At 38.9% G+C, this 23,069-nt stretch overlaps 1 protein-coding gene and 1 pseudogene across 17 annotated transcripts in view; one reads left to right on the top strand and one right to left on the bottom strand.

Annotated features, from left to right (window-relative positions):
• Nucleotides 1-23,069, bottom strand: part of Gapvd1 (GTPase activating protein and VPS9 domains 1) — a 90,262-nt gene that overhangs the window by 16,677 nt on the left and 50,516 nt on the right. For 8 of the 17 annotated variants that reach the window (XM_021262070.2, XM_087183212.1, XM_087183216.1 and 5 more), the window contains 9 exons: nt 21,071-21,196; nt 18,071-18,244; nt 15,342-15,482; nt 14,119-14,253; nt 11,495-11,614; nt 7,402-7,479; nt 6,943-7,313; nt 4,913-5,000; nt 3,708-3,788 (listed from right to left, as the gene is read on the bottom strand). In XM_021262070.2, the coding sequence (XP_021117729.2) occupies nt 3,708-3,788; nt 4,913-5,000; nt 6,943-7,313; nt 7,402-7,479; nt 11,495-11,614; nt 14,119-14,253; nt 15,342-15,482; nt 18,071-18,244; nt 21,071-21,196 (1,314 nt within the window). The remainder of the gene's footprint in view (nt 1-3,707; nt 3,789-4,912; nt 5,001-6,942; nt 7,314-7,401; nt 7,480-11,494; nt 11,615-14,118; nt 14,254-15,341; nt 15,483-18,070; nt 18,245-21,070; nt 21,197-23,069) is intronic. The other 9 variants (XM_087183217.1, XM_087183213.1, XM_087183208.1 and 6 more) reach the window with 2 other exon arrangements.
• Nucleotides 12,307-13,128, top strand: LOC106009748 (protein FAM76A pseudogene; annotated as a pseudogene).

Raw genomic sequence — 23,069 nt, forward strand, 5'->3', positions numbered from 1 at the left:
AAGCGAGAATCAGCTCCCTGGCTTTGTGCCGATTCTGATGTTAGTATGACACCAGTAGCGTAATCCCAAAGGCGGATTAGGAGGTGAAACTCAAAAAGAGCACATATCTCAATGTTAAGAGGCACCATGCAGCTGCCTACTCATCTCATGTCTAGGTCTATGAGTTTTGTCAAAGCAGAAAAATTAGGAGTTGCTCCACCTTCTCATCATCACCAGAATTTTCCATAACAGTGCTCAAGTTCAGTGTAGACTGAATGGATGACAGGTTTCTAAACGCTTACACTCAAATCACTACTATTAGCAATTCACGCCAACAGAACTTCCAACAATGCATTTTTATATGAAGATTTCATTTAGTCAGACATCTCCATGCTGAAGGAGAAAAAAGAACTATTCAAACTTAGACTTAAGCCCTTTTTTGATGAACAAATGCCTTTCTTCATTCTTTCTTCATGAATCTTTCTCTATACGACATCTGAAAGCCCCAGATACTCATTCTGTCTCCCTAGATCTCACCACGACAGTGCAGCTGCCAGGACAGAGTGCTTTTGTGCATGCAATGGCCAAAGGGTCAGAGGCACTCCTAGAGAATCTAGGCTTCTGGGGGTGCTGGAACTGGAGCTAGGATGCACAGAGACAAGATTACCACAACCACAGTGCAGCTGTTTACTGACAGGACTGTTTTCTCACCAACAGAATCAGCACTTCAAAAATGTTATCCTGGAGTCTAAAATGGTAGTCATTAATTAACTGGGCTGTCAAAGCAGAGAAATGCAATAGATTTACAGGACAAAATAGTTTCCTCATGAAGCAGAAACTTCTGACAGATCTAGACTAACAGGTAACCAACGAGGCTACATCTGGTAGAATCCTGTTTTTAAAACATTCTAAAATCACATCAAAATTTATTGAGTATCTATCATATGCCAGGAACTGTGCTAAGCACTTATGTGGACTACCTCAATCAACAAACAACTAGAGAAGATACTATTAACCCATTTGACAGCACAGCAAACCAAGCCACAGAGAAGTGAAGCAATATGCTCACAGGCTCTTCTTTTGTTTCCACGAAACAAGTATTTAACATTCATGTCTCTGTAAACTTATATTTAACTACAGCAGGAGAGGATTTCCAAGTAATTGAAGACTTTTGCTAAAACAGTATTTGAATCAATGATAAGCGATTCCTAATACAAACTGATCTTTTTCCAAATGTAAACTGATAAAAATCTTTATCATCACAGAATCTTGTTTTGGAGGGAAAGCACTTTTTTGGGACTAGATTTTGAGTGCTGATGAGGAGTCTAAAAAAGGGAAAATATAATTTGGGTAAACACTGTGAACCATAAAATTATATATTAACAGTATTCTTAACATCATTCTTAAATTATTCCGGATAAATAATTAAAACAAAAAAATGCTATATATACAAAACTGTGAACACTTTCCATAGTAAAAAATGAGAAATAATTTAAATATCCAATAGTAAGTTTACACTGTAGTAGAACCAGATTATAGGCAATAAAAATGATTTAAAATTCAACTATGCCTAGTAGAAATTGGGAGAGGTTTATAAAATAACACATGGTAAAAGAATACAAAGTGCTAGGTGTGGTGGTACGTACTTGTAATCCCAGCTACTTGGGAGGCTGAGGCAAGAGGATTGTAACTTTCAGGCCAGCCTGGACAACTTAATGAGAACCTGTCTCAAAATTAAATAAAAAAGGCTGGGGGGTTTATGGCTCAGTGGTACAGTGCTTGTCTAGTATGCATAAGGCCCTTGACTTGATCCCTAGTACCACCCCCCCCCAAAAAAGAATACAAAATTACATACATCATCTAATTCAGTCATGAAATCACCACAATGTAAAAATATGGTTAAAAAAAAAAGCTGGGCATGGTGGTACACACCTGTAATCCCAGCATTTGGGAGGCTGAGGCAGGAGGATCGCCTTGAGATCGAGGCTAGCCAGGGCTATATAGTGAGCTCAAGGAAAGCCTGCACTACAAAGCAAGACTCTGTCTCAAAAAATAGGAAAAACACTGGCATAAAACATGAAAAACACAGTAGCTGGGGTGGTAGGATTATGGCCAGACTGTTAGGATATGTCCTTTCCTAACATTTTAGAGTCATTTAGTGATAACTTTCAGTGGATTATTAATTAGGACTGGGTAGATATTTCTGCACCAGTAGATAACCTTAACTGCTTAAACCATACCCAAAGAAAATGAATTACTTTATAAAAAAACTATTCAGCTTCTAGTTTCAGCTTCAAAACTCAAGAACATACTGCCCAAACTCAGTAATTTATAATTTCTCCCAAGCTGTTAATTTTAAGTACAAAAGTGATTTCACCCAGAGTAATTCAGTTAGTATACGCTGGTGTTCATCTAACAGTAGGAACGAGAAACATGGAAAGGATATATAAATACCTTGCCAAAGATATAATGTCTTTCCAAATCTTCCCCAACCACATGGGAAAGTCCTGACAAATGGAGGTCATGTGTGATTTGCATTAGATGCATTAGTACCAACAACACTTAGCACAGTGCCTGGCATGAGTCAGATGGTTAGCCAGTATTTGCTGACTGAGTAACAGGGCAGACTGAGCTGCTCTTAGCAGAAGTGTGGCCTTATGCACACCTCTGCTGTTTAAAACCCTTTATTCCAGGGAAGTCACCATATCAAACAGCAGGGATGTATTGCTGGAGCGTGGAGATACACCTAAATATGAACAGCTAGACAGGACATGGAGACACCTAAATATATCCAGCTGGATGTTAGAACAATATGCATTTAAATAGGATGCTACCTATATAATACCATGCTGAACTCTGAGAAGGATGTTTATTTGAAATCTATCCCATTTTTTAATTAAAAACATTTACTTTAACCCAGTAGTATAGTAGGATAACATACTTTAAAATCAAATATGAAAAAAAGAGGTGAGAAGTGAACTTCCCTCTAGTTGCTCTACAGCATCTAGGCAACAATATGCAGCTATCAAACTCAAGATTGGGTTGTTAACACCACCTCTCCAACTCTTTCCTTGTTTATAATGTGGCAAGGGAAGATCTAATCCCTAAGGTAAGGACCTAATCCCTGGCTGTATTTTCCTTGGGTCAGCAGCAATGTTACAGTGGTTCAAGCTGTAAGAAATTAGTAAAGTTTATAAAACTTTTATTATAATGATTGACACTTATGACATTGTTTGAACACTTTATCATGAAAAAAGGAAAATGATCAGGTAAAATGATTTCATTTGTGATCCTGAATAAACAAAAACTACAGATGAAAATAAATTTCGAATTCTATGATCAGTGTTAGAGAAAACTGTTCAACCAATGATCCAAAAATATGCCATGCACAGCACTAAAACCATCACCATACTCTCCCACAAGCACTGTGTCATCATCCCACTAAATGGCAAGTTGGAGGGTTTACCTAGAGGCTCAGGATCAGGGCCTCATCATAAGCCAAAGTTATGAAATGAGGATGACGATGGTGGTGGCAGTCAGCAGGAAGAGCATACTGAGAGTCACTGTGCCCACCAAATGGAAGCCACAGAGCTATGAAGAACATACTCCCCACTGTACACACACAGACAAACTCTTCTAAAAAGGCAACGCTTATGGTACCCAAGAAAAAGTGTTATGAAATATGTGCTCTGGGAATGAAGGAGCCAGGAAGTCCATGGTCTACAAACCTGTGAGTGTTGAGAATCTGTCAGGCCCCAGATCATCTTTGTCTTTTTCTTGTTTTTCTTTCTTTCTAAATGGTATAGGAGCTGGAAATTAAATAAAGTCAGTAGTGTGATATATAACATACTGCACTACTCGGAAGTTAATTGGTGTGCCAACATTTCTAAGTGAAAGGAGGCTGAAAAATTTAAAAGCTAAGAAATCCCAAGTGTTGCCTGATAATTGTTCTAAAAATACCACTGAAAGGTTCTTAAAGAAACTTTCACAATCTGTTCTGGAATCATTTGCCATAAGAAGAATGATTTAACAGGGATTCATTAGGACCAAATCAAAACCACTGCCTCTTCTCAAAAACAGCACATTCAAACCTCCTGCCTCAAGGATCACAAATTCGAGGCCAGTCTGGTCTATGGAGCAAGACCCTGTTTCAAAACAAAGCAACAAAAGAGTCCTGCCTCGTTCTTGTCTCCCTATCACACAGGCTTCAGTATGGCAGGAAGGCATCTCTCTTCAGTACCTGAGCGCCACAGCGCTTTGGGAGGCCTGTGGAAGAGGTCCTTAGCTTTTGGATAATCTCTCCTCTCAGAAAGAGAGGCTCTCACCAACTCAAATGATACCAGGCTATTCACCAAAAGAGCAAGCAATTTTATACAACTACCTCCCAAAATAAACACTCACTAATACTTAAGGTATAAACATAAATAAACAGACATAAAAAGCTTCAGTTTATTCCAGGAATGATGAATTTTCAATGTTAAATTACCAACAGTATCCCATTTTCCTACAATAATTGACAGCAATACATGTGTCAAAAGTACTGTATGTTTGGCTGGGGATGTAGCTCAGTAGTTTTGCCACCTGCTGCGCAAGCGCAAGGACCCAAGATCGATCCCCGGTACCAAAAAAACAAAACAAAACAAAACAAAAAAAGTACTGTATGTTTAACTTGAATGGTGTATGATATTTAAACAGAGTGACTAGCATGACGACTTCCATTTTTGAACTGCTACTACTTCCTGCAAAGAACAAGAACATTTCTAAAGCTCTGCCTTAGCATTCTTCTGAGTGAAACCATTTTCTACACTCTCAAAACAGTAGAAACTGAAGCCAGAAGCCTCATAAAGGAGTTGAGATATTGGCTCTTTGAAAGAGATTGTGCAACTTTGCTGCTTCTTACTATGACGGCATTCCAAAATTTTATAAAAATTACCTTTAGGCATGGCTGAAACAAAACGTTTTCTCCACCAAGGTCTGTTCCTGTCTGATTTCTCATCATCACTATCTTTGCGATCTTCAGTCTGTAGAAAAAGTTTGATGCTTTATTTGGAGTTGAGAAGCAAGATAAATTATATGAAAAGGATTTCAGTAAGTCTGTGAAATACAAACACCCGTCCTATTTGCCTTCAAGTAAAACTGCTCTGATCACCACGCAGGCAACTTCTGGAACAGGGGAGTATATCTTTCCAGCATCAGACTGTATCTCATTACTGTTGATAAACCAAAAGATTAACACAGACGCTGGTGTATAGGAAGTACTCAAAAATATTTATGGAGGGGATGGAGATGTAGCTCACTGGTAAAGTATGTGGTTAGCATGTGCAAAGCTCTGGGTTTAATCCCTAGCACAAACAAAACAAAACACACATAAACAAAACATGAGAAAAATGCAGCACAAATAAACTCTAGAGCAGTAGAGATAGCAGCAGTGGTATTCATAATAAAATAAAGTGTCTACTGTGTGCCAAGTTCTGGGCATAAAGACATCCATCCATCCATCTCTCTCTCTCTCTCTCTCTCTCTCTCTCTCTCTCTATATATATATATATATACACACATATATATATATATATATATATTTGTATTTCATTTAATCCTCACAGTAGCCTTAGCAGGTAGGTCTTATTATTAAGCTCTTTTCATAGATAAGAAATACCAAATTAATCGCGGTTATCTCCCCATTTTCTCCAAACTATGCAGCCTAGCACAGCTGAGATTCAAACCCAGACCTGACCAACAGCAAAGGTTTTGAACATGATTACAGTACACAGTTATTATCCACTTTATCATGCCAAAGAGAAAAGACTGTAACTCCTTTTTTAACCTATCAAGTTAGACAAATCTCTTAAATTTAATTTTTTCATCTAGAAAACTAGGATTAAAAATACCTTCTCTAGGAATACCCATGTGAAAGGATAATCAGACCCCAAGTGGAGGCCTCTGTGCCAGCAAGAGTCACCAGCAGGGCAGGGAAAATGATCATACACAGACCAACTAACTGGATGCTTAGGTAACAATTAAAGCAAGGTTCTCACTGTTAGAGGAGGGAATTACAAATATGGAAAGGGAGAGAGACAAACTCTTGCTTCTAGACTGGAACTGAACACATCAGTGTGTTTGTGGTTCTCTATATCTAAAGAGAAAGAAAGACATGGAAATGAACACAGGTAAATGTGTACAAATCCACACATGCTCACACTTCCCAGCTCTGTCCACTGAGAGGTTCCAGAAACAGCAACACACCTACAGTGATGAGCACTGATTCATCTCAACTTCTAAAAGCTATTGTTCATTAAAAGGAACCAGGGCTCCTTGGAGAAATGTCTGATACTAAAGGTTTCAGAGGCAAGAGAGACAGCATCAGGTTGGCACCTTATTCTCAAATGGGAAAGAAGAGTTTTTCTATTGTACTTCCAACTTTTCTGGTAACTTTATGACTTTCAAAATAAAAAATAATTCTTCCTCTAACCATCTCAGAGGGATAATGTGAGTTTTAAATGCAGATAAAGTTGGATGTACTGGCCCACACCTGTAAACCCAGTAACTGGGGAGGCAGTAGGATGGCAAGTTTGAGCCCAGCCTGGGCAACTTAGTGACCTGCCAATACCCTATCTCAAAATACGAAAAAAATTTACAGGGCAGAGGATGTAGTTCAATGCAAAGGCACTAAGTTCAATCTCTACTGCTGGGGGGGGGGGATTCATTTAAATACAAAATTGCTTGGAGATAAGTTTTTTAAAAAGTGTCATACGTATGCAAGATAGAATTATTACAAAACAAAGGCTGTACAGGTTTCCTAATGGTTATGGTGGTGGACATACTAGACTGACGGACAGATCATCTTCAATCAGGACTATAGCCCATCATTAACTCTGGATTTACACAGTGCATGTTCATTTCCAACATCCAGAGAACCCAGCAGACAGAACACTGAGCAAATTCTCCATGGCCTGGGTCCCATACCTCTCCTCTTGAGGAGTCCTTGCTAGGGGATGAAGATGATGAGTGAGGTGCAGCCACCAAAGAAGTAGCACCAATGGCTGCAGCTTGAGGGAGTTCTCGCTCTTCAGTCCCTGGACGTCGGTTCCAGCTGGGGTCACTCATGGGTCGCCGGACAGAAGATACTATATCAGAGCTCCTGCTGCGAACCAGTCTCTCAGGGTAAGAATGCCTTTGCTTGAATGCTTCCATTTCCGCTGGAGTTAAAACGTGGGAACCAAAGTTGGGCAACCTGGCCTCATTTCCTCCCACTGCTCCTTCCAAGATTGGAGGGTCTGGGGGTGGATGTGATGGCCTGGCATAGTGAACCTTTGGCCTTACCACTGCAGAAGCCCCTGCAACACATAAAGCTTTGTAGCCAACTTACCACTTAATGAAGGCATTAACAAAGGATCTGGTTTCCCTTCTATTTCACCAGCTTACCTTCATGTGAAGACAGTGGATCAAACATGGCGAGCAGAGACTCTGACTGAGAAGGAGGGGAGGTCAGCTGATGGGCACCTAGAACAGGAGGGCAAGCTGTGAGACTAACCCAGAACTCAGCCAGAGTGAAGTGGGGAGAGTCTAACATTTGTCAACAGTTCTCCTTTTTTGATCAACCAGGACTTGAAGGCAGACCAGGAGAAAATGAAACTAATAAATATCAAATTCTGATTATTTCAAATTCATATTTTTATCTTCACACATAAATTTTCATTATACTTAAGGGATCTACCATCCATGTTCCTATTACTTTTTCTTCATGTGTGTGTGGTGCTTAGGATTAAATTCAAGGCCTCACACATGTGAGGCAAGCACTCACCACTGAGCTGCAACCCAGCCCACATATGCTTATTACTTCTCGTGGCTAAATGCCATTATGGTTAATGCAGAGACCACAGACCCACTGATTCTCAAAATCCTGATCTCAGAACTCTTTTATGTCCTTAAAAATTACTGATGTAAAAGCTTTTATCTATTGCTATTTATCATAATAGAAATTAAAACTCAAAAAGCAGCTTAATATTAATTCATTTAAATATACCCATTAAGTGGTAATATCAATAACCTTTTTAGATGAGAAATAACTTTATTTTCCAAAACTAAAAATAATGAGAACAGTGGCCCTGTTTAACATTTGCAAATTCTTTAATACATAGCTTAACGATCACAGCCAGGCTCTTATACAGTGGACCCCTGAGTTACAACCAGCCTGACATATGAACAACTTGGGTTACAAACAGAATTTTAGTTTTAACTTACAACCAGTCTTGAGTTATGACCTGAATACTGGCCACTTATGCTTCCAGATGGTCTAAGATACAGATTTCACCCTTAAAGAGTTCTGGAAGAAACATTACAACATCCTTTCCTGTGTGGGGTTAACTGAGAAATCATGGGCCAGTGTCTCGCTAAGGACACTGAGATCTGCCTGAACACAGGAGAGAGACTTTGAAGACTGTGTAGAAGAGCCCGAGCCTTCAATTTACCAACTTGAGTTACAACCAGCCCTCAGGAACATTGAGTTTGTAAGTCAAGGGTCCACTGTATCTGCTTCTGTGCCCAATGTGCTACACTATATTGTTTTGGTTATAGTACATAAAGCAAATCTGGCCTTACACAGATATGCAGTTGGAAAGGGGATGATATTTTCTTTTTTTCCAGGTCTGAGGATCAAACCCAGGGCCTTGCACAGTGCTTACTACTGAACTACACTCCTAGAATGGGATGGTATATTAATAGTCATTGCAGGAAATTATGGATAATTCTTCTTTGATAATCTACCAAGTCTTCACAAATAGGGGTTTCTTTTTGTTTGTTTTGTTTTGTTTTTGGTACCAGGGATCGAACTCAGGTCCTTGCACTTGCAAGGCAGGCGGTGGAACCACTGAGCTAAATCCCCGGCCCTGGTTTGTTTTTTTTGAGACAGGGTCTCACTGTGCAGTCCAGGCTAGCCTCAAACTCTTGGCGATCCTCCTGCCTCAGCCTCCCAAGCACTGGGATTACAAGAGTGCAGCATCATGCCTGGCACAGACAGTAGCTTTTTTTTTTTTTTTTCCTGTTCTTAAGTTTTTACTTAAGAGAAATGAAAACACATGTTCAAAATAGATTTGTACATACAGGTTGACTATCCCTTATCTGAAATTCTTGGGACCAGAAGTGTTTCAAATTTCGGTTTGAAATCTACTTGATCTGCAAAAAGGATAGCTACTCCTGCTTTTTTTCCGGTTCCTGTCACATGGAGTATTGTTTCAGTCTATGAGCTTCTTTTGAAATGAAGTGTGTTTCTTGTAGGCAGCATATTGTTGGATCTTGGTTCTTGACCCATTCTGCCAGTCTATTTCTTTTGATTGAATTGAGACCATTAACATTGATGGATATAACTGATACATACTGACATCATTGTCATAACTTTTTCTTTTCGTTGGATTCTCCCCCTTTGCATTTAATTTTTTGTCATGCCCAATGTATTCATTCTGCAGGGCTTCCTGGGGTTGTGATCCTCGTCTTTTCCTAGGATATTGTCTAAAATTTTCTGGAGTGCTGGTTTGGTATTCATGAAGTTCCTAAGGTGCTCTTTGTCATGAAAGTATCTTATTTCTCACAAACAGAAGCTTTTTAAAGGGTAGCCACAAGATAGAATTTAAAACCAAATCAATGACCTTTTTGTTCTCTATTATATTAAAATGAATTGATCTATCTCACACTTTTGATCGTATTCCAGACATGATTTTATAACATTGTTCATCAGTTAGAAAATAGTTTCAATAAATTATGCACATCTTCCAAATGCTGGCACATTTCATCATATGGTATCAAAAGTCATATTCTTGGTATCACCACCAATCTCAGCAGAAAGCCTTTAAATAACAGAAAGCTGTCAAGCTTGTAGAAGTTGATATAAATTTCCAAAATTCTAATTTTTATCTGTAAGTCTGAATTTTACGACTGACACAAATTCTACTATCTGATGTTTCCCTTGAAGTAACAGGCTTGCTTTGTTAATTAAAAAAAAACCCTGCCAAATATTCAAATATGTGATTGTATTCATAAAACCACAGTTTGTCAGTTACTCAAGTAAAAATGGTATTACATGAAAAAGAATTTTGGAAACAAATAGCAAGCTTGGGGCTGGGTAGTTAAGCTAACAATCATACAAGTGCTTTTTCTTGAAATATCTCAGAACTCAGCAGAAATGCATTATGCACACTTCTATTTCTTCACACAGAGTATTAAAAAGATGTCTACAGGGCTAGGGATTTAGCTCAGTGGTGCCGCCGCCTGCCTCACAAGCAGAAGGTCCCGAGTTCGATCGTTGGTACCAAAAAAAAAAGGATGTCTATCCAAGAGTTGAGGTGAAAGGAAATAATTTTACTGCTTCATCAAAGACATCAGTAAACTTCTGGGGTTTTTTTGAAACTGTGAGTGAAGAATACAATGATGCTAGTGCAGTTTGGTGTCCTTGCTTCCTACTAGGGCCCCAGGAAATTCTATTCACCTTTGCTTCTGCACAACAAGTACAATGTCAACCCCATGAAGAAGGGCAATGCCTTTACTATGAAAGCAGTTTCGCCCTTGCATTCTCCCCACCCTCAAAAGAGTCCTAAGGATGCTCAGTAGTCCATGGAAGCCACACTCTGGGACTCTTGTTTTAGAACAGTGGTTCTCTGCTGAACGGTAGCCTTCAGCAGATCATCTGGCAATGTCTGGAGACATTTTTGGTTGCCATAACCCTGAGGGGTGGCAGGCATGCACTACTGGTAGAAGCTTGTAATGCTGCTTTAATGCTACTTATATCATCCTATAATGCATAGGACAGGCCCCCACAACAAACAATTGTCTGGCTCAAAATGTCAATAGCATTGAGGTTTAAAATCCTGGCCTAGAACAAAAAAGTGTAAAAAAGAAAAGGTACGTTAACACCTTCTATTCAATGTATATTTTATTATTTTATATATAAAATTCTATCAAGTTTTCCATGTAATATTATGTTCTGGCTATTTCTCCAAGTTACTGCATTTAAAAAAATGTGCATAAATTTTAATAGGTGGTTACATCAAAATTCACTTAGCCATTCTATTTTTTCCATTAAGTTGTTTCCCATTTTTTTGCCAATATAAATGTTATGAAGAACATGTTGGTGTGTAAGATTTTCTCCATACATGGAATTATTTCCTTATGACAGATTTCTAAGTGAAACTAGACCAAATTTGGAAGGTGAACATTTAAGGTCTTAAATACACTCTGACAAATTATGCCTCAAGTGCTATACCAATTGATATTATCAACACCAATGTGTAAGAGTGCCAGTTTCGCCGGGTGTGGTGGTGCACACCTGTAATCCCAGCACTTGGGAGGCTGAGCCAGGAGGATCGCTCTGAGTTTGAGGCCCACCTGGGCTACACAGTGAGTTCAAGACCAGCCTGAACTACATAGTGAGACCCTGTCTCAAAAAAAAAAAAAAAAAAAAAAAGAGTGCCAGTTTCAACCATGGATGTGAACATATTTAAAAGTCATTCTTATTTCCTCTTCTTACCATGAGTTATTTCATCCATATCTGGACTAGTGACTGAATCTTTACCCCCAAAATCAGAGCTGCACTCAGATCTCAAGTCTTCAATCTTATTGGGAATATCCTCAGAGGTCGCACTTATGCCTTTAAAAAATAAAACAGCAAGAATAACAAAATAACTACACAAAAAGTATATTAATTTCAGAAAACTTTAAACATTTTCAAGTTTTATACATCCCACATGTGCCTATATATGTGAGCTATTTAGTACTATATCCTTTATCATACTACTGCCCAAATATATAAGGGGTGATCAAAATATCTGGTGAACAAATTTTTAAAACTTTATTACAGTAAAAGATACACTGTCATTTATCCCACTCAAAAATACTCCCCCTTGCTTCAAATACACCTCTCTCATCATTCTTGGCACTTTGTGAAGCAGTACCCAAAGTCCTCTTTTTGGTGTCATTACAAAAAGGGATCAAAAATGCCGCGAATGCTGTTGCTAAATGCCATCCAATGGAAAGGCAGCTTCATAAAAACATGGTGGATCCTCATCCACCCTCTTCACTGGATCTGGCACTGTGCAAGTTTGACTCTTCCTCAAAGTCCAAATGATCGAGTCTCCCCTGCTGCCAACAAATTGGCCCCCAAACTGTCAGACAAAACAGGACTGGAGGCAGGAGAATCACTGTGAGTTTGAGGCCAGCCTGGGCTACATAGTGAGTTTAAGGCTAGCTTGAACTACATAGCAACACCCTGTGTCAAAAAAACAAACAAAACAAAACAAAAATCAGGGGGCTGGGTCAGCAGAGCAGTGAACATGGCCTGGGCCAAACACGGTGGCACTCTACACACGCACCAAGTGCCACCAGTACTTACCTTTGAGGCGCTGTCTCAGGAATGTCAGATTGCACACCCTACTGTGAAGGGCACCTACTACAAGGCTGAGCACCAGAAGGACAGTAAAACCAATATAATATGCAGGAAATGTGTTCAGAATGTACAGCTATATGGAAAGGTCTAACCTTGTCAGTACTGCCACATAACTGTTGTGCCAATAAGTGTCAGCACTGCACAAATTCAGAGAAATATGGACCGCCATATTCTCAGGAACAGTGCAAAGAACAGTGTGCATTTGCCAGGAAAGGTGACAGAAAGAAGGTAAATGGGAAAATGCTGTGCTAGCTGTGCTCACTTTCGTACCAATATGTCCTTCAGAAGACCACAGAGCAGAAGCACCTGAGCAGCTCTTCTTGCACCAGCCTCCAGGAGAAGGAGCAGTACAGCTGTGTGAGTGGCAGCAACCATTTTAATAGCCAGAAAACACTTTCTACATCGTCAATTCAAAATGAAATCCCAAAGAAAGAAATCCAAGTGTGAGTGAATCACAACTAGTTGAGACAGCTTTTCCCCAGACCTGGCCCTGGACTCACCAGGCACTGACCACCTTGTCATCACTGTCCAATGGAAGGCAGCAGTGGCTACTCTGAAGATGGTGCAAAGAATCAGTGATGCCAGAGAAAGAGAAGATGATTAAAGAGTATAAGGCTAATTTTCATTACCAGGAATCTCAAGTAAGGGCCAAAAGGAGCTAAATGGAGAAAACCCACGAAGAAGTCATAGAACAATTGCATCTTATTTTTAAAAAGTAATGGGGGCCGGGGATTTAGCTCAGTGGTTTCGCCGCCTGCTGCGCAAATACAAGGACCCGAGTTCAATCCCTGGTACCAAAAAAAAAAAAGTAATGACACCGTTTTACCATGAAATTGAATAGCTAACTTTTGGTAACACTTTTTGGGTTTTTTTGCATGTTTATAATAATGGACATTTTAAAACTCAGGATTGTTTTGGTTTGTACAGACTTTGACAAATGTGTGTTAATAAAAATTCATATTACAAGTATTTTTTAAAGTCACAATGACTGTGAAAAGTAAACATTTTTAATCAATTGAAGACATCTAGGCAGCCACAACAGTACAACTAAAGACACTCATGAAAGAGGACTTCTAGAACTGCTTCAAAAAGTGGCAAGACTGGGGCTAGGGATTTAGCTCAGTGGTTCTGCCACCTGCCTTGCAAGTGAAAGGTCCCGAGTTCGATCCCTGGTACCAAAAAAAAAAGAAAAGTGGCAAGACTGATATGTTAAGTATGTTTGAAGAAAGAGGAGTGCTTGGAGGGAGGTTAATGGAGATGCACCTCACTGAAATAAATTTCAAATTTAAACACACACCATATTTTTCAATCACACCTCATATTTACTTTCCTTTATACTATATAATCAGAATTGGGGCCAGGGATTTAGCTCAGTGGTTCCAGCACTTGCCTCGCAAGCACAAGGTCCCAAGTTCAATCCCCGGTACCAAAAATAAAATAATAATAATAATCAGAATTGTCACATGGTATTTAAAAACTGTAGCCGAGGACATCACAATTAGAATTGCATAGAAACTGTTTATCAATTACATCAATAGGCTCTAAAAGCCATACATTAAATTCTCAAACATTTACGATGCCATATAAATAACTGTTTCCTGAAAACTATTAAACTCTGAAATAAAACATGTCACTTTAGCACCAACTTTATAAAGGGAGAGAATGAGAACACCTCCAAATTCTTATTCCTTAAAATAAGACAGACATACCGGACACGACACTGAGGCCTGGTGTGCTGGGGCGGGAACTGACCTCCCTGACATCCGTATCATCAGATGTGCTGCCCAGTCCAGAACAACTCTCCAGCTCTTGCAGGCGCTCCTCCTGCTTTAGGTCTGGGGCCTCTACACAGAAAACAGGAGTCACATTAGTGACTCTGCTAACATGCTACAACTTCAGATTTTATGGCGCAGATAAACAAAGGTATCAACATATGAATAAAATCAGTGTAAATAGAATTCTAAGTCTACGCCGGTCAGCAGAGAGTTAGATCAAGTGTTACAGAAATCAAGGCTGTGATTTCACTGCAATATAAGCTTGCTCACTGTAAGAAGTTTTTCTAGATTACTAATCCCATAAAGTATACTGTTGGTGAATATGTAAATTGGACAAGAACAAGAAGATACAGAATAGCTTAGCATTAAATCAATGACTTCCTAAAAAACAACTCCCACGGATATTCAAAAGATGACAAGCTAATCCTACTGTCTCCACTTGTCTCCAGACAAAGTTAGCATGTGTGAATGCTTTAGTACAGCATCATAAAATACAAATCAGGATCACTTAATTATTGTTAAGCCAAGTAAGTCAGGTAGAATGTAATGCAGATATATAGTTACTTATATCTACATTCTGGTAGCTGACATTTAAAGACAAAGATTTGTCATCATATTCAGAAGAAAAGTAGAAATACAATATTTAATAAGAAAACACAAAACACTTTAGATACTTTTTATAATACACTTATACAGAAGAATTCTCAAGATGACAATCTCTGGTTCAAATTTTTTCAAAACTACATTAAACATCTTTTAAAAAGCCAAGTTGTTCCTTGGGATAAATCTAATAGGCATGCTCACCACGAAGTCAACCACTCACAATCTGAGCTGTGTAGCTACTCCTATCTTGGGACAAGTTGGCAACAGATACTGAACTCAATGATCCACACAGAACCCTGATGAGTTACAAACCACTGCTTCCAAAATAATTAACAGAGAGAGCAGCAGTTATCTTAGTCTGTGCTATTCAATGTTGGATTTTTTAATGGATAGAAAATGCCCTAAACTAATTTTTCATTTGAAATTCTTAACAATATGATTAACTTATAGTTATCAAATGTGTAATTGACAAAATATGCCTAATACAGAAATTAGGGTACCTTACATTTAAAACTTCTGTGCAAATGAAAAGCAAAAACTGACAGGATACTAACCTGAGTCACTTGGCAACACCTCTACACTCCAAGCTTCACTTGTTGTCTCTGATATGGTAGAACCAGTGCAGGGGTCAAGGAGCACTGACCCTGAACCCGGAAGGCACAGCAAACTGCCTAACATGTTCTCTGCTGCCGCACCTGTATAGTCAGCAGGAAGAAAAACATTAACAAAGACCTGAGGGAAAGAACAGTGGTAGTGGAGAAAGGCCGCACTAAGCTAACAAAATCTTTCCTCTAGAGATGTGGTGGTGCACGCCTGTGATCCCAGCACTTGGGAGGCTGAGGCAGGAGGATCACTGAGAGTTTGAGGCCAGACTGGGCTACATAGCAAGTTCAAGACTAGCCTGAACTATACAGCAAGACCCCATCTCACAAAACCAAAACCCCCCAAAAATAAATAAATAAAAATTTAAAAAATCTTTCCTCTATCCACAAGAAAAAAGCCAAGGTAAGAATTCCAACAAGCACATTACTAAAAACACCAAGTTTCCACTTTATCACAATGGCACAACTTCCTTTTTTTTTGGTACCAGGGATCGAATTTGGGACCTTGCGCTTGTGAGGCAGGCAGCAGAACCACTGAGCTAAATCCCCACCCTACAACTTCCTTTTCACCAGTTGCTCACCTTTGACTCTCCACAGAGAAAACACATCTTAAGATCATTATTTTAACTCACATTCGTTTGGGTTTCTCAGCAAATGCTCTTAATATCTTTCTAAAATGTACAGTCCTACAGGGATTACAAACACCCTAACAGAGAGATTAACCACAGTAAGTTATACTGGCCAAATATGTTTACTTCTGGCACATTAGCCACATATTTAGAGCAATAAAATATGCTTGCAGGAAAATACATATCTCCTCACAGCATGCACTGAACTACAAATATAGGTGCTGCTCAAATCCAGCTTACTGCCAAGAACAATACTCTTTCGGCATCTGGAACAAAGTAATGCAAAGCCAATTAAGAAATCTATTTACACTACTTAAGAATACAAACGGAAAGAATTAAACATTATTGTATGCCTGTACTTAAGATGAACCCAGGCATAGTAGCACACACTTATAGTCCCAGCACTCTGGTATGCTGAAGAGGATCACAAATTTGACCCAGGCCTGGGCAACTTAGTGATTTAGTAAGACCTTGTCTGAAAAATTTTAAAAAATTTTTTAAAGGGCTGGAGATGTAGTTCAGCATGAAGGTCTTGAATTCAATCCCCAGTACAGAGAGAGACAGAGAGAAAGAATCTCCCATTACTATCAATTAAACCTAATAAAAGAATAATTGTATAGAACATGGAGGCACATGCCTATAATCCTAGTTATTTAGGATGCTGAAACAGTACAATAGCAAGTTTGAGGCCAGCCTGGGGAACTTAATGAGTCTTTCTCTCAAAATAAAAAATCAAAAAGGGCTGGGAGCCAGGTATGGCAGAACACAGCTGTAATCCCAACACTCAGGGGACTGAGACAGGAGGGTTGCAGTGACTTTGAGGCCAGTGTAGCTACATGGTGAGTTCAAGGCCAGTCTGAACTATACAATGAGACCCTGTGTTGAAAAAAAAAAGGGTTGGGAATTGCAGCTCAGTGGCAGAGTGCCCCTGGGTTTGATCCCCAGTACTAAGGAAGGAAGGAAGGAAGGAAGGAAGGTAGGTAGGTTGGTTGGAAGGAAGGAAGGAGAAGAAAAGAGAAAGAAAATTCAAATAAATTTTATTTCATTGCATTAAAAAGTTTGGGGGAAAAGTTACCTTTTAAAGATATATCATTGGGGGATGTAGCTCAGCAGCACAGTGCCTACCTGGCAATCGCGAGACCCTTAGTTCGATTCCCGGTACCAAAAGAAAAGATGTATCATGAAACAATTGTAATAAAAAAATGTATAGAACTCACCTACACATAATGGGGAGAAGGGGGTAGTGAGTGGGAGAACAGAAAAAACAAAACTGGCCATGCACTTCTACCATTGACAGGTACAGTGTGCTTATATCATTCTCTCTTGGACTTATTTGATGTATAAAGAAAATGAAGATGGTAATGATAAAATTGTATGAATCTTTCAAAATTTATACAGTAGTATTTGAAAAAGGGTTAATCCGTCATGTATATAAACTATAGTTAATAAGTGACATTTTTAGAAAAAGAAAAAAAATTGGATATCCTTTGGAACAGAATTAATCCTTCCAGAGGTAAATTAATTTCTTTTTTAGAGGACTTCAATATCATCTTATTTTGCCAGGGATTTAGCTCAGTGGTTTCGCCACCTGCTGCGCAAGCGTAAGGACCCAAGTTCAATCCCCAGTACAAAAAAAAAAAAAAAAACAAGACAAAAAAAAATCATCTTATTTCAAAAGGTTTTGTGGCTATCCTCTGTAAGAACTCTTAAGGTAAATTACTTAGTTTCAGAACAATATCCTAACCATAGACTAAGAACACATACTGTGCCCTGAAAGTAAGATTTAACCAGAAGCTAATTTGAAATATTGGTTTCTCTTCTTTATTTTTTTAGGAAAACGGAGGTGTTAAAAGGCAAAAGAGGAAAACAGTACCTGTATTTAGGTTAAAAAAAAAAGTACGCAAATGTCTTCTTCCGTACAGATACCTCTATTTCCCAGTTGGGGTTGACACCCACCTCCTGTCAGTCAGAGCACTAACACTCTCTCCCATGAGGATGGGTGGATTGGAATCATTAAACAGTAATCTTCCAGAGGCACTGAAAAGCAGTTACCTGCAATTTCCTGCAAGCGATCTTCATCGATGTTAGGATCAAAGTCACTCCCCAAGACATCTGTACTCCATGTCTCACTCACTGTTTCTGATATGTCTCTGTCATCTGTTAGTCCCATCATGTCACGAATCTCAAATTTTCTTAGTTTATCATCAAGATTATCTTGTGTTGTAGCTATCAAAAACAAAATGAAGCATTTAAAAAATGGTAGCACAGCCACAACTTCTAAATTGTCTTTGAACTTCCAACTAAGCTTGTAGTACCATCTCAGATGTAGGCAGACCAGCCTGCTCCCCCCGACCACATGACCCCCAGTTAAGATCAGAAGGGCTCCCCACCCAACCATTGCTGATTGTAGATGTATGAGAGAGCCCAGTCCAAAAAAGAACCAACCAGCTGACCCATTCTTGAGAGCAAACACAAATGTCTGGGGGTGGTATATTTATTGTATAGTATTACTGTGGTAATAATTAACTGATAAACTCATACTAAAAGTGTTTATTGCCAGGCGTGATGGCACATCCTTGTAATTCCAGCACTCAGGAGGCTGAATCAGGAGGATCACCACAAGTTCAAGGCCAGTCTGGGCTACACAGTAAGTTCAAGGGCAGCCTGAAGTACATAGCAAGACCCTGTCTCTAAACAAAGAGTTATTTTACTTCATGTGGTCAACTCATCTCTGCATTAAGAGTTTTCACTCCTCCCTAAACCAATTTCCCTCAGTTCATGTTTTTATTATTATTGTTGTTGTTATTGTTTTTTGGGGGGTGCTACGGGATGAACCCAGGGCCTCACATCAATTAACCCCTCCCCCCCAATACTAGGGATTGAACCAAGGGGTTTTGCACTGGGCTACATCCCTAACCCTTTTTTATTTTTCATTTTGAGATGGTGTCACAAAGTTGCTAAAATGCCCAGGTTAGGCTAGAATTTGCAATCCTCCTATCTCAGGCTCCCACAGTACTGGATTATAGGCATGTGCCACCATGACTAGCATCAATTCATTTCTTAATTTAGTGTTTCACAAAATGTATGTCAATGACCTACATCAGAACTGTCCTGAAGGCTTGCTAAACAGGTGGTTAAACTTTTGTCTCAAGGTAACATTATTTTAAGTTTCTCTGTTATCTGCAGCAAATTTAATCTTAATTTATATACTGATAAACTAATCCAGTAAAACATAGCAATACTTTTATTCAAGCTACGCATGGTCCAATGGCAATACTCTTTTCCTTTCTGTTTTGTTTTGTTTTTTGGAACTGGGGATCGAGCTCAGGTCCTTCCGCTTGCAAGGCAGGCAGTGAAACCACTGAGCTAAATCCCCAGCCCAACTCTTTTCATTTCTAAAAAGTGGACTGAAGCAAGGATTTCTGGAAGACTGGAAAATAGAATTTTTAAAAAACTGCCCAGGTAGGGCCGGGGATTTAGCTCAGTGGTTCTGCCACTTGCCCTGCAAGCTCAAGGTCCCGAGTTGGATCCCTGGTACCAAAAAACCCCAAAAAACAACAACAAAAAAAACTGCCCAGGTAATTCTCATGTACATTGAAGTCTAACAAGTCCTGCCTCAAATCTAGTTGAGAGATCTTCCCCAAACTTGAGATCTTTAAATGAATATATTAACCTTCCCAAAGCAGAAGAGGATGTCATTCTCAACCCCTCTTTCTCATCTAACCAAAAACTTTTATTGGCCTCTGGCTTGTTACTTTTTTTATTTCTTAATTTTTTCCAGTACCGGGGATCAAACTCAGGACCTTGTACTTGCGAAGCAGGTGCAGCACCACTGAGCTAAATCCCCGGCCCCTCTGGCTTATTATTAAAGCAGACTTCCCTCTCCCCTTATCCTGCCCTATTTCCCTACCTGAGACTGAGTAAGTGCTGAGGTTTTCTCACCTCTTTTATCTGCTACCACTATACTGGTCCTTCACTTACAATGAGTCATCTCCACCTCTGCCTATGCAATGCTACAGGTGTTCGGGTGAGAAAATTCTTCCAGTAAGCCATTCTCTACACTTTCAACTACATATCTCTCAGTCAGGATGGCCAAAACATTTGTATACTTTTAATCTTTTGTGTATCATTCTTTTCCTTAAGCCCTAAGTATTTATCATATCCCATAAATATTACAGAATTGATACAAATTGTACAGAATTTAAAGTAATTCATATTATTATGTATTATCGAATATAATTTAAACCAAGACAATTCACTTATCAAGTAAACATTTTTTTTGTTTTGATTTTGGGTTTTTTTTCCAGTACTGGGGATCAAACTCAAGACCCTGCCTTTGCAAGGCAGGTGCAGCACCACTGAGGTAAATCCCCAGCCCTTGTTTTTTTGTTCAGACAGTTCTCACTATTTAGTCCAGGCTGGTCTTGAACTTGTGGTAATCCTCCTGCCTCAGCCTCTCGTGCTAGGATTATAGGCGTGTGTCACCACAGCCAGATGAAGCAAGCACATTTTTAAAAACTGAAGAAACTATGAATAAATACAAATTTAATGGTCATTATATAATCAGGTTAAATTTGCTCTCTTACTGAACACAGCTGTTATGATTTATATCTAAAATGTCCCCCAAAAGTCTCATACATTCAGAGGCTGGGCTTCTGTAAAGTGATTAAATCAAAGGGTGCTATACTCAGATTAATCCACTGATGAGTTCATAGCTGAATGGCCTGGCGGGAGGTGGGTACGACCTGGAAGGGTGTATTCTTATCCTTGGCTCTTCTCATCTCCCTCTGCATCCTGGCTCCCACTGGATGAGTAGCATTTCTCATCCATGCTCTCTGTCCTGCTGTTTCTACCTTCAAGGCAACCAACCATGGACCAAATCCTCTGAAACTGTGAGCCAAAATAAACCTCTTCTTTAAACTGCAAGTGTCAGGTATTTTGTCCCAGTGACAAGAAAGAAACTAACACAACAGCCAACTTACATGCAAACATATTGCTTATCTTGCAATCAGGTAAATTTTTTTCTAGTTGTATAACTGTGTTCAACTTTACCTTGCTCATGTTCTAAGAGCTGTAGTGCTTCAACTCCATTACTTCCAGAAGGTCCTGCTCCAAGTTCTGATACAGACTCTCCCTCCAAGTCTAGAGAAGACACTGAATTGGAGCGATTTGAAGGACCTAGAGAAATGTTTACCCTGTGAGGAACCTTTTTAAAACATTCATTAGCCACCATGCAATTTTTATGTCTTGATAAGAGAGTAAAGATTAAAGTTCTTTTAATACAACATTTATACCTTGAAAATATATATGTTCATTGAGCCAGGAATTGTGCTCCTATGACTTTTTTTTTTTCCCCTGGTACCGGGGATCAAACTCAGGACCCTGTGCTTGTGAGGCAGGCAGTGGAACCACTGAGCTAAATCCCCAGCCCTATGACTATTTTAAAAAATAAATCCAAAACTAATCTAAATTTGCCTGTTGCAGAACCTCCAATAATAACAGTGCCCCAACAGGTACACAGAGCTCTCTCTGTCGGCACGCGAGCCAAGTCAACCCAGCCAAGGTTTGACAAATTATCAGCATGCATACATCAACAAAGATCACATTAACTGTGTAAGAGCATGTCAAATGCAAACTTTTACCTTTTAATAAAAAGCTATTTGTATCATTGAAAGCTCTGTTATTGTGTTTCTCTTCTAAGAAAAAAGATGTTAATGTATGAGTTGTTTATTTCTAAACTAAAACCTCAGTATTCAGATTTAACTGAAGTGTGGGCACTGTGTGATAAATAAGTGGGTCTTAGGTTGCAGTTTGGGCATTTGTTTTCTAAAAGGCTTACCATCTCTGTCTTCTAACGCATTAACATAGAAGTGGCTTACCTATGTCTCATAGAAGAATGCTGAAACTTATTACATTGTCCATTTGAAGTTAAAGAGAAAAAGCACACGGTTTTACCATGTTATTTATGAGTATAAAGGTCCCTACAAAGGGAAAGGGTTATTATATATTATATATATATTACCGTATTATTTTAAAAAGTTGTAAAACATCATAAACATAATTTTGGTATACATAAGCCAAAATGTTAACTGCTATTAAAAATGTTAGTAACAGAATGGTAAGATTATAGATGTTTCTATTTCTTTTCTACATTTTCTAGAATGAACATATATTCAGTAAGTTCTCAACTCACAAACATTCAAGTTGTGAACTTTCACAAATATGAGTGAACGTCGCATCATGAACATTCACAGACGCAAACAAATCACGGAAGTACCTCATGTGCCTACTGGTAAAACAGTTTATTTACAGTATTTATGTGTGTGTGTTTGGTTTTTTTTTTTTTATGCTCTACATTGTATACTGTGTCAAAGGTGTAATCTGACTTATGAACAAATCCAACTTATGAACATTCTCTCAGAAATGAACTCATTCTTAAGTTGGGGACTTACTGTGTTTATGTGATTTTTTTTTTTGAAAAGTTAGAGAAAAGAAGTAATTACATTTATCTTTACTTTTATATGTTAGTAAACTTGGGCTGGGGATTTAGCTCCATGGCACCAAGGCTGCCTTGCAAGCCCAAGGTCCTGAGTTCAAGCCCTAGTACTGCAAAAAAAAACCAAATTAGTAAATCTAAATTTTTTTTCATTTAAAAAAATTGTCCAGGGCCGGGGATTTAGCTCAGTGGTTTCACCGCCTGCTGCACAAGCGCAAGGACTCAAGTTTGATCCCCGGTACCAAAAACCCCAAAAAATTAAAAACTAAAAAAATTGTCCAAAGGGCTGAGGATTTAGCTTAGCAGTGACATTGCCTGCCTTACAAGCGCAACGTCCTGAGTTCAATTCCCGGTACCAAAAACAGTACTTGTCCAAGGGCTGGGGATTTAGCTCAGTGGTTCCTCGCCTGCCTCGCAAGCACAAGTTCAATAAAAAATAAAAAATAAAAATAAAAAAATTTTTTTAAATTTAAAAATTGTCCAAGAATGTAGAATGAGACATTCTCAATCCACAATCTTGGCTTATGATTTTTTAAAATTCCTATTTCCATTGTA

This window comes from Heterocephalus glaber, unplaced genomic scaffold, assembly GCF_053883595.1.
Source record: "Heterocephalus glaber isolate CG9 unplaced genomic scaffold, H.glaber_assembly_v1.0 deba00001479, whole genome shotgun sequence".
Classification (NCBI taxonomy): domain Eukaryota; kingdom Metazoa; phylum Chordata; class Mammalia; order Rodentia; family Bathyergidae; genus Heterocephalus; species Heterocephalus glaber.